The sequence below is a fragment of the Gastrolobium bilobum genome, unplaced genomic scaffold (assembly GCF_033153095.1).
Source record: "Gastrolobium bilobum isolate Gb01-03AN ecotype WA unplaced genomic scaffold, APGP_CSIRO_Gbil_v1 utg70987, whole genome shotgun sequence".
Classification (NCBI taxonomy): Eukaryota; Viridiplantae; Streptophyta; class Magnoliopsida; order Fabales; family Fabaceae; genus Gastrolobium; species Gastrolobium bilobum.
The window spans coordinates 7,624-24,819 of NW_026898462.1; the positions used below are offsets into that span (position 1 = coordinate 7,624).

General features: G+C 33.9%; 1 protein-coding gene across 1 annotated transcript; it reads left to right on the forward strand.

Annotated features, from left to right (window-relative positions):
* Positions 1 to 1,139: 1,139 nt before the first annotated feature.
* LOC133316515 (plasma membrane ATPase 4-like) lies at positions 1,140 to 10,724 on the forward strand. The gene is made up of 16 exons (XM_061518273.1): positions 1,140 to 1,199; positions 5,383 to 5,502; positions 5,600 to 5,836; positions 6,218 to 6,979; positions 7,258 to 7,380; positions 7,461 to 7,565; positions 7,667 to 7,811; positions 7,906 to 8,070; positions 8,169 to 8,407; positions 8,493 to 8,525; positions 8,613 to 8,694; positions 8,797 to 8,957; positions 9,068 to 9,241; positions 9,385 to 9,567; positions 9,806 to 9,987; positions 10,404 to 10,724. The coding sequence occupies exons 1-16, from the start codon at positions 1,140 to 1,142 to the stop codon at positions 10,498 to 10,500; spliced, it is 2,868 nt and encodes a 955-aa protein (XP_061374257.1). The 3' UTR covers positions 10,501 to 10,724.
* The last annotated feature ends 6,472 nt before the right edge of the window (positions 10,725 to 17,196 follow it).

The following is a 17,196-nucleotide window of genomic DNA, read 5'->3' on the forward strand; positions in this document are numbered from 1 at the left end:
AAGCAGGAAAGGGGTAGGTCGAGTATTTTGAACGGTAGCAGCGTAACTTTCGAAGGGAAAAAAACAAATATTTATATTGGTTATTTTTTTTGTGCATAAATAAGTTATATGTATTGAATCTAAAATGACATCGTTTTAATATAGAAATTAAGGTATTTTTATAATTATAATTTATTTCAGGTTATAATAGTCTTTCTCATCATTATTTTTTAATTTTTCAATCCAAAACAAGATCATATTGAGAATGAATGTAAATATTTTATTTATATTCACTATAGAAACATTAAAGCCTATTTATATATAAGAAAATATAAATATTATATTGTAAGAATGTGTTTTTGGTCAAAGTTGCCGATGATCTATAGAAATTTTTTTTTTTTTAATATTTTAACTGCATCTTCTCCAAATTTCAAATCGTTGTCAGATGTTATAGTTCAACTTTGAGTATCAATAAAATTATGAAATAAAATATTATTAGTCAGTGTCAAGTAGCCAAGTAGACTTTGAGATTCAAGGGTTAACATGATCATGGCCTTCAACATTGCTAGTGCATAGTGTTGGGACCCATAATGGGGTAACAAATAACCATGCAAGTGCCTGGTTCAGGTTCTTTATAATAAGTTAATGGGTTTTCGTTTTATTCTTTAACATAACATAACAAACTTTTTTACTCTCACAACATTTTGTGGGGTCCACACTTTTTAAAACAAAAAAATAAATAAAAAATTAAGGCACGCAAAAAAAATCTCTATAACATTGCACAATCACTTTTCCTACCACATAACTCTTATAAAACCTTAAGTTAATATCTTAAGTTTTCAAATTTTCAAACCCTTGCATCAGCATCAGCTGTTAAAAAACGACAAGTCACCGGGACTAAGAGAGAGAGAGAGAGAGAGAGAGAGTGGTCTTAATTGTGAGGCTCACTCTTCTTTGAAAAACGGTATATAAACAGAGGCATAGAGGTGAGCTAATACCCCTTCTTCAGTACTGCATCCATTTTCTTGGGATTCGTAATGCTCATTCAATCAATGACCCTTTAATCTTCACTATCCCTTTTGCATATTCTTAGTGCTCTTTGCCTGTTTTTTTGTGTGTGTTTGATCTCTGAGATTTGTCAGCACCAAGGGTGAACAAACATGGCAGGTGACAAGGGATCAATCACCCTGGAGGGGATCAAGAATGAAACTGTTGATCTGGTACATGCCTTCAAACCCCTTTATTTTCTCTCATTTTCCCTTTTTTTTCCTCAATAAATTCTGTGTTAGAGTGTGTTTAGCTATAGGTGCTATTCAAAGAGAAAAATCTTAAAAAAAGTTTCGATTTTTTTTCATTTTCTTTCATGGCCATGATGGCTCTTTGATTTCCCTCATACTTCCAAACCATCAAGGAGTTGAGATTTCTTATAACTTTGATCTGTTCATCTTACTTCAACCAGATGGTCAGTTTCTCCTTTAGGATTGGTCTGCATATATAAAAGAGGTTTCAGAAAATTTTTCTTTTCTGCATATATATTGACCATGGCCAAGAAAATTAACAAATCAAAGTTGATAGAGGGAAATTGCATGTGGGGTAAGGTAACAGATACGGAGAGGGATTATATATCTAAAGTCATAGAACCATGTATAGGGTAGAGAATTTTGTTTTCTTAGAATTTTACTTCTCTTTCTCAGCAACCAAACAGCTTAATCTATCTGGCATTACTAGCGGATCTAAACATGTGAGAGACAGATAAGACTTAAAGAGGTCAATCACGTCTTAAATATCACCCCCATATTTTCAGGGTGTGTACATATTTCTCAAATGTCCATCATGTGTGTGTTGTGTCTCTGTCTGCGCCTTGTTTGGTGGCAGGGAAATTTTAAGTACTTTTCCGTGGTACTTTGGTTTTTTTTTTCTCTCAATATTTTGTGTGAATCATAGTCATAGCCTTGGGATTAACCGTTTTTATGGTAAGTCTCACATTCAACGGTCCTGACACAATGAGGGTCCACAGTTTTTGGATTCATGAATGGTTCTCTGTCATGTGATTTCCCCATTTTTTCCCTCAGTTTCTTTTGCAAATTTTACCCTTTTTTTTTTTTTATTAAGTTATATTTATTTTATGTTATAGGAAAGCTACTGTCACATGTGAAAGGGGAAAGAAAAAATAAATATGAGATCCACCACTCCTTTATGTATATAGAAACTTGTTTATCTTATGCAACATAATATAAATATAATAGAATAAACAAGAAAAGAGTATTATTAATTAAATTAAGGACCAAACGGGTCCCCAAGTTGTCGAAGCTGAGGAAGGAGTGGAGGCTGTGAACACGCGCCAAATCACATGGTGAGAGAGTTGTGCTGTTCTGTCTGACATTCAACACTTTCTTGATGAGATGGGGTAGCGTCCCAAGGCCTGTTTGGCCCACACTCATCGATAATAACCCTTTTTTTATTTTTATTTTTTATTTTTTATTTTTGACTGAACAAGTTGTCTTTGAGGATTTTAGATTTATTGTCAATGGGAGTCAGTTAATGTCACTGTACTTCGTGTTTTAAGGCATGCGCGATATGTGGCATGATTTGGATATCTTAAATGTCAAACACGATGACACATAATTGGATATAGTGATATACTAGTGTAAAAATATTGAATCTCTCAAAGTAAAATACCTTTAACTTTTTTTTATTTTAAAAAAAAAAAAACACCTTTAGGGTTTTTAGTAGAAAGTTTTGTTTAAGATTCTCGGAAAATTGAGGTTGATAATCTTATTTACTCATATTTAGTATGAGATTTTAAAAAAAAATTCGGGAATTTAATTTTTCCGGTATTTTATTTGGTGTGTAAATTTTTTTGAAAAAACCAATAAAAAATACCACCTAGTAGGTGGTATTCTAGAATTTTCATGGCAAGAGAAAATTTAACACAACCAAACATAACATTAAGAAAATTAACCCAATATTTTTGGAATATTTTAGCCTACCAAACAATTTTTTGGTAACATTCACATAAACTCATTTTTCACCATATTCTTGAAAATCGTGATTCTCAGGCAAAATAAATTTCTCCTATATTAAACGCCACCCTTAACCTTAACTTTAATGATAAAATAAGATACAATTCACTAATAGTGGTGTAAAAGAAAAATAAAAAACATAAAAATATATCAAAACAATAATAATGTTTTTTTAATAATAAGGTAAACTATGTTGAACTTATTTTCTTAAAAAAAATTGTGGAGAGAGAAGTTAAATTTAAATTTTTTAGAATTGGATATTCTTAGAGTATGCGCTAAGAATGAAGAAAAGCTTGTGCTAGTTTCTTTTGAATAGGGTGTGCATGAGTCAGGTTGGGTCATGTTTTTGTGCCGATTCGACTCAATTTGATTTTTATAAGTCAGGTATTTTGACCCGACCCGCTTTAATTTGATCCAAGTCAGGTCTGACTTGGTTTGAATTTTTTTGAACTAGTTCAGAACCAGGTCGCATCTAACCTGAGTTGGTTTCTGAAGTGGGTCTGACTAGGTTTCTGAAGTGGGTCAAATCTGACCTGACCCGTTTTTGACTTGGTTTCGTCACAAAATTTCGTCGAAATTTTTACGTTTCAAACGAAAAAAATTTCGTCACAAAATTATTTTTTTCGACAGAATATTTTTTGTCGAAAAGAGACGAAATTTTTTCTCTAATAAATTTTTTTACAGAAATAAATTTTCTATCGAAATTTAGTTTCCGTCAAAAGTTTTGACGAAAATGATTTCCTCTATCAAATGTTTTAAACGAAAAAATAATTCAGTCAAAAATTTTGACGAAATGTTTTTCGTTCAAAATTTCGATGGGAATGTGTTCTGACGAAAATTTCGACGGAAATTGTTTTGAGGGAAATGTTTCATTCGAAACTTTCGACGAGATTTAGATTCTCTAAAGGTTTTTTGACAGAATATTTTTTCCGTCAAAATTCTTTATCGAAATATTTTTTGTCAAAATTTTTCACGAAATTTTTTGACAAAAATGTGTTCCGTTGAAAATTTTGATGGAAATACTTTTTATCAAAAAACTTGACGAAAATATTTAGTCGAAAATTTTCGATGGAAATGTGTTTCGCTAAAAATTTCGACGAAATTTTTTTTTGTCAAAAAATTTAACAAAAATATTTCCGTCGAAAACTTTCGCCGAAATTTGAATTCTGTAAAGAATGTTGATGAAATTTTTTTCCATCAAAAAATTTCTATGAAAATGTGTTTCGTCGAAATTTTTGATGAATATGTTTTTTGTGAAATATTTTGATGAAATTTAGATTCCGAAAAAAAATTTGACAAAAAAATGTTTTCTTCAAATTTTTTTACAGAAATGTTTTTAGTCACAAATTTTGATGAAAATATTTTTCGTCAAAAAAATTTAATGAAAATATTTTCGTAAAAAAATTTGACGTAATTGTTTTACGTTAAAACTTTTCTTTTAATGTAATTGTGATTTTTTTTTCAGAGTATGGGTCAAATTTTGGGTCAATGTGTCATTATTAAAACAAATTAGGTCTAAAACTGACCCAAATTAAAGTGAGTCAGTATTTAAACCAGTTCAAAAAAATAAAAAAAAGGTATTTATGGGTCAGGTCAAGGTCAAATCAAGGGCAGGACAAGTGAACCAGTTTTTTTGCACACCCCTACTTTTCAATTCAATGAAATTAATATGTAAAATTACAATTTCAATTCTAAATGGAATTTCAAACATAAAGATTGGAATTAAGAGATTCAATACTCAATTTCAAACTCTAAGTCAATGCTCAATTTCAAGAGCCAAACGACATATGAGGATTCCAAATGTATAAATAATGTTTTTTTTTCTTTTATTCATATGCGTGGTGTAAATAATGTTTATTACTAACGAATCAAAGTCATTTATGTTTTTGATCAAAATGTTAGTAAAGTAGTCCTATACTCTCACCTTCAGCGCTCTTCATGTCTTATAAGTATGATTTTTATATTAGGAAGCTTAGTTTTTGCAACATAATAGTTTGAAATGCAACTCAACTATAGGCCCAAGAAAAGCTAATTTACCACTTCACCTCTCAACCCCAGCATAGTTGATTCTTTTGCCACAAATGGTCTCAAATGTATTTGGTTGATTGATAATAACATGCATACCCAAGGTTGCTATTAGCAATAAATATGGACAAAAGAGAAAACTTGAAAGGTCTTTGTAAGTCAATTACAACAATAATCACATACAAAAAAGAAAGGTAAGGAAGAAACAATTGCATTGCATTGATAAAAAAGATTTGAACGCAAAACACAAGAGATTGTTGATCGAGAAGTGACTCAATTTGATGCATTCTTTTGTTGAAGTGGTAGTATGTAGGAAATATGTTAAGGAATCTTTTCTAACATTACTTGTTTATAGGAACGTATTCCAATTGAGGAAGTGTTCGAGCAATTGAAATGTACCAGGGAAGGTTTGTCCTCGGACGAAGGAGCCAACAGGATTCAAATATTTGGGCCAAACAAGCTAGAAGAGAAGAAGGTTCCTTCATTTATGATATAATTTCTAATATATTTCCATAGATACAATGACTAAATGCAATTGCTAATTGATAGTAGTTGTAAATTGTAATAAACAGGAAAGCAAATTTCTCAAGTTTCTTGGGTTCATGTGGAATCCCCTGTCATGGGTCATGGAAGCTGCAGCTATAATGGCAATTGCTCTTGCAAATGGGGATCATAAGCCTCCAGATTGGCAAGATTTTGTAGGTATTGTTTGCTTGTTGGTGATCAACTCCACTATCAGTTTCATTGAAGAAAACAATGCTGGAAATGCTGCTGCTGCTCTTATGGCTGGTCTTGCTCCTAAGACTAAGGTAATACATTGATCAAGAAATTGTGGATGCTTGTGACGCAAAAATAAATGAGAGGTCTTTCATCTCTTTTTGTAGAAAAGGGAGACTAATGGTTAACTCTAAATACATTGTTTATGTACAAGGATATATACTATAACCTGTTAGAGAAGTCTAATATATCAAACCATTAAAAGTATACCTTACTTAACATTGTAAGCTTTTGGGTTGAGATAATTCTTTAACATGGTATCAGAACCTGTGACCAAGTGGTCACGAATTCGATTTTCACCTCTCCCCACTCTTTTAATAAACATAATTGTGGGATTTCTTAATATAGGTAGGTCGACATGTGCAAAGTTTAAGCTTGTTTTCATGACTCATGGAATTTTCATGTGTTTGCAGGTTCTTAGAGATGGTAAGTGGAGCGAGCAAGAAGCTGCAATACTAGTCCCTGGAGACATAATAAGCATCAAACTAGGTGATATTATACCTGCCGATGCTCGTCTTCTTGAGGGTGATCCATTAATGGTTGATCAAGCAGCTTTGACAGGAGAATCACTTCCTGTGACTAGGCATCCTGGTCAAGAAGTTTTCTCTGGATCAACTTGCAAACAAGGTGAAATTGAAGCTGTTGTTATTGCAACTGGTGTCCACACATTCTTCGGCAAAGCAGCTCATCTGGTAGATAGTACCAACCAAGTTGGACATTTTCAGAAGGTTCTTACAGCAATTGGGAACTTTTGTATTTGTTCCATTGCAGTTGGTATGTTAGCTGAGATCATAGTCATGTACCCAATTCAGCGCCGTAAGTATAGAGATGGAATTGACAACTTGTTGGTCCTATTGATTGGAGGAATTCCTATTGCTATGCCAACTGTGTTGTCTGTGACAATGGCCATTGGTTCTCACAAGCTCTCTCAGCAAGGTGCCATCACCAAGAGAATGACTGCCATTGAAGAAATGGCTGGTATGGATGTTCTTTGCAGTGACAAGACAGGAACACTAACCCTTAACAAACTGAGTGTTGACAAGACCTTGATTGAGGTCTTTGCAAAGGGTGTGGACAAGGATCATGTGATCCTTCTTGCTGCAAGGGCTGCTAGGACTGAAAATCAGGACGCCATAGATGCTGCGATTGTTGGAATGCTTGCTGACCCAAAAGAGGTTTGTTTAACTGCTCTTCAATTTCCCCATTTTGCTGTACTTTGAATTCATTACTACTCCCCATTAAACCCCATCTAGCGGGGCTAGGGTGAGGATAATTCTTTTACGCAGCCTTACCCTTGCATATTTGCAAAGAGGCTATTTTCTAGATTAGAACTCGTAACCTTTCAGTTACAAGAGCAACTTTACCATTGTTCCAGGCTCGCACTCTCTTTTGAGTTCATTATTAGAAAAAATGCTGGCCTGAAATATTGAACATATATCTATGCCTTGTGCAGGCAAGGGCTGGGTTAAGAGAGGTGCACTTCCTCCCATTCAATCCTGTTGACAAAAGAACTGCTTTGACTTACATTGATAATGATGGAAATTGGCACCGAGCAAGCAAAGGTGCTCCTGAGCAGGTAACCGTGTTCAGTTTGTTCATAATTTGTGAGATTTATAGTTACTCCATTGATACTAATGTATTTATTTTGGTGAAAAGATCATGAACCTGTGTAACCTTAAGGAAGATGCTAAGAAGAAGGTCCATGCTATCATTGAAAAGTTTGCAGAAAGAGGGCTTCGTTCACTTGCTGTTTCTAGACAGGTTTTTATAGCTAGTCTTCATGTTTGAAGTTTGTACTGAAAAAATCTTCATTTCCCTTCACAAACATAATCCCTCATGGTTCTCCTCCGCTACTGTTGCAGGAAGTTCCTGAGAAAACAAAGGAAAGTGCTGGTGGTCCATGGCAATTTGTTGGTTTGTTGTCACTGTTTGATCCCCCTAGACATGACAGTGCTGAAACCATTCGCAGAGCTCTTCATCTTGGTGTAAATGTTAAGATGATTACGGGTAACTTATTTATCTAAACCACTCTTTTATCAAAACAAAGATTATTATCAAAGATCCTCAAGTCAATATCTTGACTTCTTTTTCTGCTCTTTAGGTGATCAACTTGCCATAGCTAAGGAAACAGGTCGTAGGCTTGGAATGGGAACCAATATGTACCCATCTGCTTCCCTGCTTGGTCAAGACAAGGATTCAAATATTGCTGCACTTCCTATAGAAGAGCTAATTGAGAAGGCAGATGGATTTGCTGGAGTTTTTCCAGGTTCATACTCTTCTACCAATTCACTATTATGAAACTTTTTTTTTTTTTTTTGATAGTTGCTAAATATGTTCTTATTATCTCCTATTGTCATTCTATAGAGCACAAATATGAAATTGTGAAGAAGTTGCAAGAGAGGAAGCACATTTGTGGAATGACAGGAGATGGTGTCAACGATGCTCCTGCTTTGAAGAAGGCTGACATTGGAATTGCTGTTGCTGATGCCACTGATGCTGCAAGAGGTGCTTCTGATATTGTCTTGACTGAACCTGGTTTGAGTGTTATTATTAGTGCAGTCTTAACTAGCAGAGCTATTTTCCAAAGGATGAAGAACTACACGGTTTGTTGCTCTATGCTTTCTTTGTTCTTTATCACTCATCCTGTTGTAAATTAACACTTGACACTATTTTCTTTTTGAATTTCAGATCTACGCAGTATCTATCACTATCCGTATAGTGGTAAGTAGATAGTATTGTTGTGGTTATATATGTATGACAAAAGGAATGAATGTTGATTAGTTTGGATTTTTCTGTTTCTGAATGCAGTTTGGCTTCATGTTTATTGCATTGATCTGGAAATTTGACTTCTCTCCCTTCATGGTTTTGATTATTGCCATTCTAAATGACGGTAAAGTTATTGACAGATATTTCTCTGAAATGTACTTGAAATCTCTTTATGCCTATGTTGAATGACCATGATAATCTGAAACAATATCTGTCATACTATTAGGAACAATCATGACAATTTCAAAGGACAGGGTTAAGCCATCACCCTTGCCTGATAGCTGGAAACTGAAAGAAATATTTGCTACTGGGGTAGTGCTTGGTGGTTACTTGGCATTGATGACTGTTATATTCTTCTGGTTAATGAATGATACTACGTTCTTCCCTGTAAGACAAATTTTACCTTGTATATATTCCTCACATGCCTTATCATTCCCATTTTAATGTTGTTGTTTTGGTTCAAATGTTTGACACACTTCCCTTGATGATCATTGCAGGACAAGTTTAAAGTTAGACACATAAAAGACAGCCCTGACGAAATGACAGCTGCTTTGTATCTACAAGTCAGTATAGTTAGCCAGGCTTTGATATTTGTAACCCGTTCACGTAGCTGGTCCTTTGTTGAACGCCCTGGGCTCCTGTTACTGGGTGCTTTTTTTATTGCTCAGCTGGTAAGGATGATACTCCATTTTTTGTGCTTGAGTTGGACCTATTTAACTGAAATGTGGCCAAAATAAGTTGCTAGTTGTTTCTTTCTGAGAACTCCTGTGACAGAAAGTTTGGAGTGATATTTTGAGGTTTATGGTCTTTGCAGATTGCTACATTAATAGCAGTGTATGCCAACTGGGGTTTTGCAAAGATCAAAGGTGTTGGTTGGGGTTGGGCAGGAGTCATCTGGCTCTACAGTATTGTCTTCTATATTCCACTTGACATAATGAAGTTTGCCACCCGCTACATCTTAAGTGGCAAAGCTTGGGTAAATATGATAGAAAACAAGGTACTAATAAATCTCACTTCTATTTATTTGGCATAACTGTTACGTGTTTTCACATTGTGACCCAGAGGTCACAGTTCAATTCATATAATCAACCTGTTGCAAATGTAAGATAAGACTGTCTATTATAGACACAATAGAGTGCAAGCTTTATAGCATCAGGTTGCCTTATATTATTATTTTGGAATGGTGAAATTTTTATGAATGGATTGGAACTGTTGTTTCAAAATGTGTGTGACAGACTGCCTTCACTACCAAGAAAGACTATGGTAAAGAGGAGAGGGAAGCTCAATGGGCTCATGCTCAGAGGACCCTACATGGACTTCAACCACCAGAATCTTCTGGTGTTTTCAATGAAAAGAGTAGCTACAGAGAACTGTCTGAGATTGCTGAGCAGGCCAAGAGAAGAGCTGAAGTTGCAAGGTAGCTTAAGATTATTATAATAATTATTACTATAGGAATATTTTATACCATGGTTCATTATTTGTTATTGTTGTGATATATAAAACCATTAATGTAGCCTCTCCTAATAACTTAAGCTTTTGGATTGAATTGGTTCTTTACATGGTATCAGAGCCTCGGTGTACTGGGTTCGATCCTCACCACCTCCTACTTTTTTTCTAGTGGAATTTATTTATACTCACATGTAGGTGGGCCTGTGCATTGTTTACCCTTCAAGCCCAGTGAGCTCTGGTGTGAGGGGACGTGTTGAGATATATAAAACCATTAATGTAGCCTCTCCCAACTTAAGCTTTTGGGTTAAATTGGTTCTTTACAGTTATATTCTTAGAAAGTCCTCTAGTGGAACTAGTACATGAAATTTTCTCTATTTTCAACAGGCTTCGTGAGCTTCACACACTTAAGGGACATGTTGAATCTGTGGTGAAGCTGAAAGGTCTAGACATTGATACAATCCAGCAGCACTACACCGTGTGATAAACAACACACAAAAGTTGTAGATAGAAAAAGGGCCAAAACTCAACGGCATACCTGAAAGAAGAAGAGACAAGAAGGCCTAACTACATAAATGCTTACTTACTAGGTAGGGAGAGGGAGTTTAGGATATATCTCTCCCAGTCTGTTTATTTTTTTTTTCATGTATTTCAAGTTCCAGTGAAAGGGTTGTCTTAGTAGGGGAAAAGTAGTGTTGCTTTTCCTCGTCCTTGGTTTTTCATGTTTATTGTATGTTACACTATAAAGTGGGAGTGATTAAACAATGAGCTACATGTTGCTACTTTTGTAGCTTGAGAATAAGAGTTTATCGATTTATGGCGGCATCATGCAAAAATTGAAACTTTACTTTGTCTCAACCTAATTTTTATATGGGACACATTAAATATTAAATATTATATCAGTATAAAAATAAAAAGCCTTGTATTAATTTTAATGACTTACATAATTAATAAATTAGAAACATTAAATATACGTAGGATCAATGATAAAAATAAAAAAGGGTTTCATTTTTTTGCAGACGTGGCAGAAAGATTTATCTGCCACATACATATATTCACAAAGATTCGTTGATGGATCCTTTTTAAAAATAAAAATAAAATAAAATTAGGATCCGATGTCAGATCCAGGTAAAAATGTGTGTCTATTGGTACAAAATAATTTCATCCTTTTATATTATGTGTCTGTTTACGGGACTTCAAATATGATTATGCTTACAAGATGTGTCTACCAATAAAAGAAACTAAGGGGCGTTTGGTTGAGGAGAAATTTTTTGAATACTAAAGAAATTGTAGCGGATGCTACCACAATTAAGAATTGGAGAAGAGAAGAGAAAGAGAACAGAGGAGAATAGGATGAACAAAGGGAAGAGAAATTGTCCAATTTTCTGATATCCTTCTCATTGCCACTATATGATAGTATATATAACCACCATGTGTTTGTTGTAACAAAAAGCTGACACAATTTTAAAATAGAAAATAACATAATAATTGGAAATATAACAGAATAATACGCTAGTGCATGTGTCTAGTATAATTGTTATCTCCATATGATGTGCTTCATCTGAAAATTGCCTGATACAGAAATGTAATTGATAGGGAAATGGTTAGAAAGTGAGTTTGGTAGAAAAATGTAAAAAAAGTTATTTGGTTAAAAAAAAATTTACCGGACAAATTAGGTAAAATTTATAAAGTCTATGTTTGGTTTGGGGTAAAATATAGATAGGAAAATAACTTCAAATTTCAAATATAACCCCATAAAAAAGTGAAACCTTGGCACTTTAGATGAGGGTATTTAAGTCTACTAGTAGATTGCTCTTTTACCATTTAGCTAGTTAAATGTAAAATACCACCTTCAAGTTGTCTTTCTAAATAGTAACTTTGGCTTGCTTTCTATGAACAAATAAGGAATGCTATGCAAATACAATACCTAGGGAAATTCTGTAAAATCTTCTACCAAACATTGCTTTCTTACTTTGCTAATTTGATTTGCATAGGTAAATTTTAAGAAATCTTCAACCTAACACCACCTTAGGAGTTCTGTTTCTGTTTTTTGTTTTTGGTAGTATAATGGGCTTCTGTTTTTGTTTTTGGTAGTCTAACGAGCTTCTGTTTACTCCAGGCAGCGTTTGGCGACATCAACGTGCGGCAGAGCAATTGTTCATTTCAATGTATCTGCTCTGCTTCTCTTTTAGTGATAATGTAATATTTTTCATTAAATATAACAAGTATAAAATGATTTTTCCTATATGTTTTGTTTTACAGAGCAGTCTGTGTTTTCTATTGAGGAGTGTGTTAACAAGTATGTAATATTTTTCATTAAATATTTTAATTATTCAAATAATAAAAAATATATTTTAAGACTCTCAAATATCACATCCGTATTATTCATTTAATATTCAATATTCTGAATTCTTTAACCAATGTCTTAACAACTAGGGCATGTTTCTCGATAATACTTAGTGGTTGAGCATGCATATAATTTATTGATACATAGTTCAATATCTGAATAATCACCTCAATGAATACCTTTTACTTTAATATTAAGAAAGATTCTAAAAGGACGTGACCACCTCAATGAATACCTTTTACTTTAATATTAGGAAAGATTCTAAAAGGAGGTGACGTGTCTCCCCTCACCTCTATATAAAAATATAAAAGCCCTTTATAAAATGATAGCTTGTTAGATAATTTCTCTAAAGAGAAGTCAAGAGAGTAACCTTTTCAAAGAAGAACTTTTGCATATTTCTAGTGTTACTAGGGAAATTTGAACTTGTGTATCCCCATTACTATTAAATAGTGAAAGATTTTGCATTGCTGTGGTTTTAACCCCATTGCATTAATGGAGATTTCTCACATTAAAAGCTTGTTTTGTGTGTTTTATCTCCATCTCTATTCTCTATATATTGGTTGACTTGTTGACTAAATGTTGACCTCCAAATGCCAAATTGCTGAGACTTGAACTTGTTTTAGCGCTATAAGAGCGACGTCATCCCAACAACAAAGTCGTTTATCAACACCTTTTTCTAAGTAACTTGTTTTAATGTACTATTAATATACTTAATTTTGTGATCAATACAATTTATTTTTTTCCATTTTATTTTGTTAATATTTCATTTAAGGGTTTGATGAATCTTATGTTGTTGAAAATAAAATTATCTCTTACATTGTATAACAAAAAAAATCATCTCTTACACACACATAAAAGTGTGTGGACCTATGTGAGGCCATGCAAAAAGAAAAGAGATAAAAAAAAATGAACCCTAGATACTTTTATGTCTGTGTAGTAGATAAAATTATTTCATACAACATGAGGGACATTAAACTCTTAATTAAAACGTATTTTAGATTAAAATTGTTGGACAAATACATATTTTATTTTACTCATAGGAAGAAGTAAAAAAGTATCCCCTTAAATATCCTTTTTCTCCTTACTTTGGCCAGAAATATTTTTAGATTAAAATTCTCTATTACATTACAAAACTAATCATATAAAAAAGAATCAAGTTTCATATTACATAAAAGAAAATTGTAAAAAAAAGGATGCAATTTAAAATTTGAGGGATTAGCCTGCATTTTTTTTAAATAAAGAAAATTAAAATAGAGTTATTATTTGACACTGATATTCTCATTAAAATAAGCTATGTTACACTGACACGTGACACGAAACACGACACTCTGACACGTTAATTATAAAAAATATTAGATTTTGATACGCTAGGACACATTTTGATATTAAATAATATTTTTAATTTATGTAGTGTATATTATATTTAATATTCAATAATTTAACATAAAAATGAAGCTAAACTTATAATACTCATCAATTTTGCAAATAAACATAAGATATCCCAAATATTTATATTAAACTCAATAAAATGGTTATCATAATCTAACAAATCTAATAATTGGAACTGAAAACGCAATTCAATATAACCTTCGAACCTTTTTTTGAGTCTCTGCAGCACTTGTTGGAGTGTCGAAAAGTATTAGACACAATATTTCATGTTTTTTGAAGTGTGAGTGCATCATAGAAAATAAGACTAAAAAATTGAATCATGAAGGTTTTATTGAGTTGACTTTTTGCTGACCTATTCAATCTTTAATTTTAAATAATAAAATGTGTACTATTTGATTGTGAGTTTTAAAAATTTGAGGGTGTTTAATTCATCGATTATAATTTAGTTATTTCTTTGAATTTAGTTTATTGAATTTCCACTCGGTTAAAGTATTCAAGATGATCAACATTTACTAATCTTTAAATTCATTTCTTTCTATAATTTATTCATTAATTCTTTAGTTACAATTTAGTTATGATATTTTCTTTTGACTTTATATAGTCAAAGATAATAATCTCACTAGAAAGTAATCGCCTCATGGTATCATATTTTTGACTTATATGTTGAGACTTATAGTTGTATATAAAAATTATCTCTCTTCCGGTTGCTTAATTGTCATAATGCATACACATAGATGGCACTGATTTAGGCTACTTTCATTCAATACATACCATCGTGAATTCAATGCAATGCACACTCAACTTTCATATTCAAATCTCAATAAATATTCTCAGTAAATTTAAGAGTAAAGACCCAAATTGGTCCCTGACAAAAAATGCGGTGGCCAAATTAGTCCCTAAGAAAATAAAATCGTTGAATAGTCTCCAACAATGTGAAACAGGACCCATGTTAGTCCTTCTGTCAATCCAAAAGTGACGGTGTGAATGACGGTGCTGATGTGTCACGTTAAGTGACATGCTGAAGCCCACGTGGATATGAAGAACGACGTCGTTTGTTGATACTCATACACCTTGGACAAACCTTTTTTTGTAAAACCCAAATTTGCCCCTCACCTAACCGTTGGACACTTTACCTTTTCCCTCTCTTCTAACATTGACGCTTCATTGTTGAGAAGGAAGGAAGAAGACCGTGGAGTAAACCTTGGTGCCTGTGTTTGGAATACTGCGAACTTCTTCAAGAATCGAAGGGAACCAGTGGAAGACAAAGATAACTTGGGAGACTTTGTGAGTGCTGAGCATACCGTTCAAAAAGATAAGAGTATTTATATGTTGAAACATTTTTATATTGTTCTTTGTCATCCTTTTGCTTGTGGTCCCCATGTTGTTTCCCTTTGTTTAATGCTTGTTTTTTTCTGCATGAAGTGGACATTTGTGGTCCATGCTTCCATTTAGGGTTTTGTTTTAAAAGAAAGTAACAACCGGGTGGTGTGGTCCCTGTTTTAGAAAAAGTGCCATGGTTGACCCATTTAAGTGCATTTAAAAATCCCATGTTTAACGTTGGAATACATGTCATCATCCATAAAAAAGGTTGCTTTTTTATTGTTTTGTATTGTTTAACCCTTTCAAAGTCTGTTGCTTCATGGTTTAATGATAGGATTGGATTTTTGGTTTTGGCAGATGTCCGAATACATAGTTATTGTTTATCATCACAGTGGTATTTTAGTCAGAGATGAAGATGGAGTGATGACCTATATAAATGGAAGGGTGGACTCATTGCCAGAGATGGACATTGACTACTGTAATATCCGTGACCTTAACACCCTGTTTAAGCAATATGGGTATGAAAAATGCAGGAGGATGATGTGGCTACAGCCTGGGGTACCCGATTTGGAACAAGGGCTCAGACCTCTTAGTACAGATTCCGATGTGTGTGCCATGTGTGAGGCTGCTTTAGGGAATGACAATGAGAAACATATGTCTACTTTGATGGATGCATCTCAATTCCCGTGTTTACTTCAAGTGATGATGACAGTGAAGAGGATAATATCATTAATTTAGCACATAATGAGGACCATGAAGAGGTTGATGATGGGGTCAATTCACATGAAGGGTGTGCACAAGGTGATGATGGGGTCAAAGAAAATGAAGACATTCACCAATGGCTGACAGTGGATGCTTTTCATGCCACTTATGAACACACTCTTAACCCAGTCAATTCCCAACAATATTGGCCAGCTTGTGATGCCCCAAAACCACTTCCTCCACGCTTGAAAAGGCCTATTGGACGTCCAAAAAAGCATCGCAAGAAGGATCCCACTGAAGAGCTTATGAAGACCAACAAGAAGCTTAAAAAGACTTACACAGTTCAATGCTCCAAGTGTGGTGAGACTGGTCATTACCCTAAGACATGTAAGGGACCTGCTGGTGGATCAAAGAAAAAAACTAAACTGGTTAATGTTGAAGTTGGCCAGTCAATGACAGTTGAAGAAATCATCATGAGCATGAGTCAAGGCTGCCCTCCACCAGCGACAAGCAGCCAGCATGCACCAAATGCAGCTGAACCAAGAGGCAGCAACCCACCACCATGCAATCCTGCTGAGGCAGTGACTAGTGAGACAGCAGCTGCAACTAGCAGTGGCACCAGAGCCAGATTCATGAGCTTCATGACTACACCAGGATTCAGCCCACCTAGGCCAGCCCCATATAACTGATTTGGAATTGTAATGACTGACATTAGGCCAGTTCGAATGTGACAGTTGGCATTTTTTTGTACTTATTAGGCCAGTAGCTTGGAATTGTAATTAGGCCAGCTTTTTTGTATTAGTTTGGTATTTGCCCTGTTTAAATTATTCACCAATGACTTTTTTTTGTATTCCTCTGGTTATGGCCATATTAAGTATGAACACTTTTTTTTTTGGGAAGACAAAGTGTTCCTACTTAATGGTTTATTATGTCAGTTGGAATTGTAAGTACAAAGTGATGATATCAATGGAATATGTTTTTTGGATTACTAAATCTCTTATGTCATTACTATTTTTCATTGCTGTCATTGATGTGAAATGAATGGAAGATTATGTCAGTTTGGTTACTATCTGTATTCACTGTCATGACTGTATTCAATACTATCAAACAATACTATTTTTTGTTTCTGTCATTACCATCTCTTTGGCAGATTGCTTGTCCTGCTTATATTTTGTATGCTGTGTCATTTTGGGGTCATGTGTAAACAAACTCCATCTTTACATGCAGTGTACCCTATTGGTCTTACTCGACATTTATTCAAGTAAGTGTCGAATAGAAGGGTACATATTTGAATTATAGACTATTGCTAAATAGTTTATCCAACTTTGAAAATGTTTGTTTTACTAAAACCTAACCCAAATCTCTCAGTTTTTTGAGGGATTTTGCTGCGAAAATTCCCAAATTCAAATCCTAACTTATTCT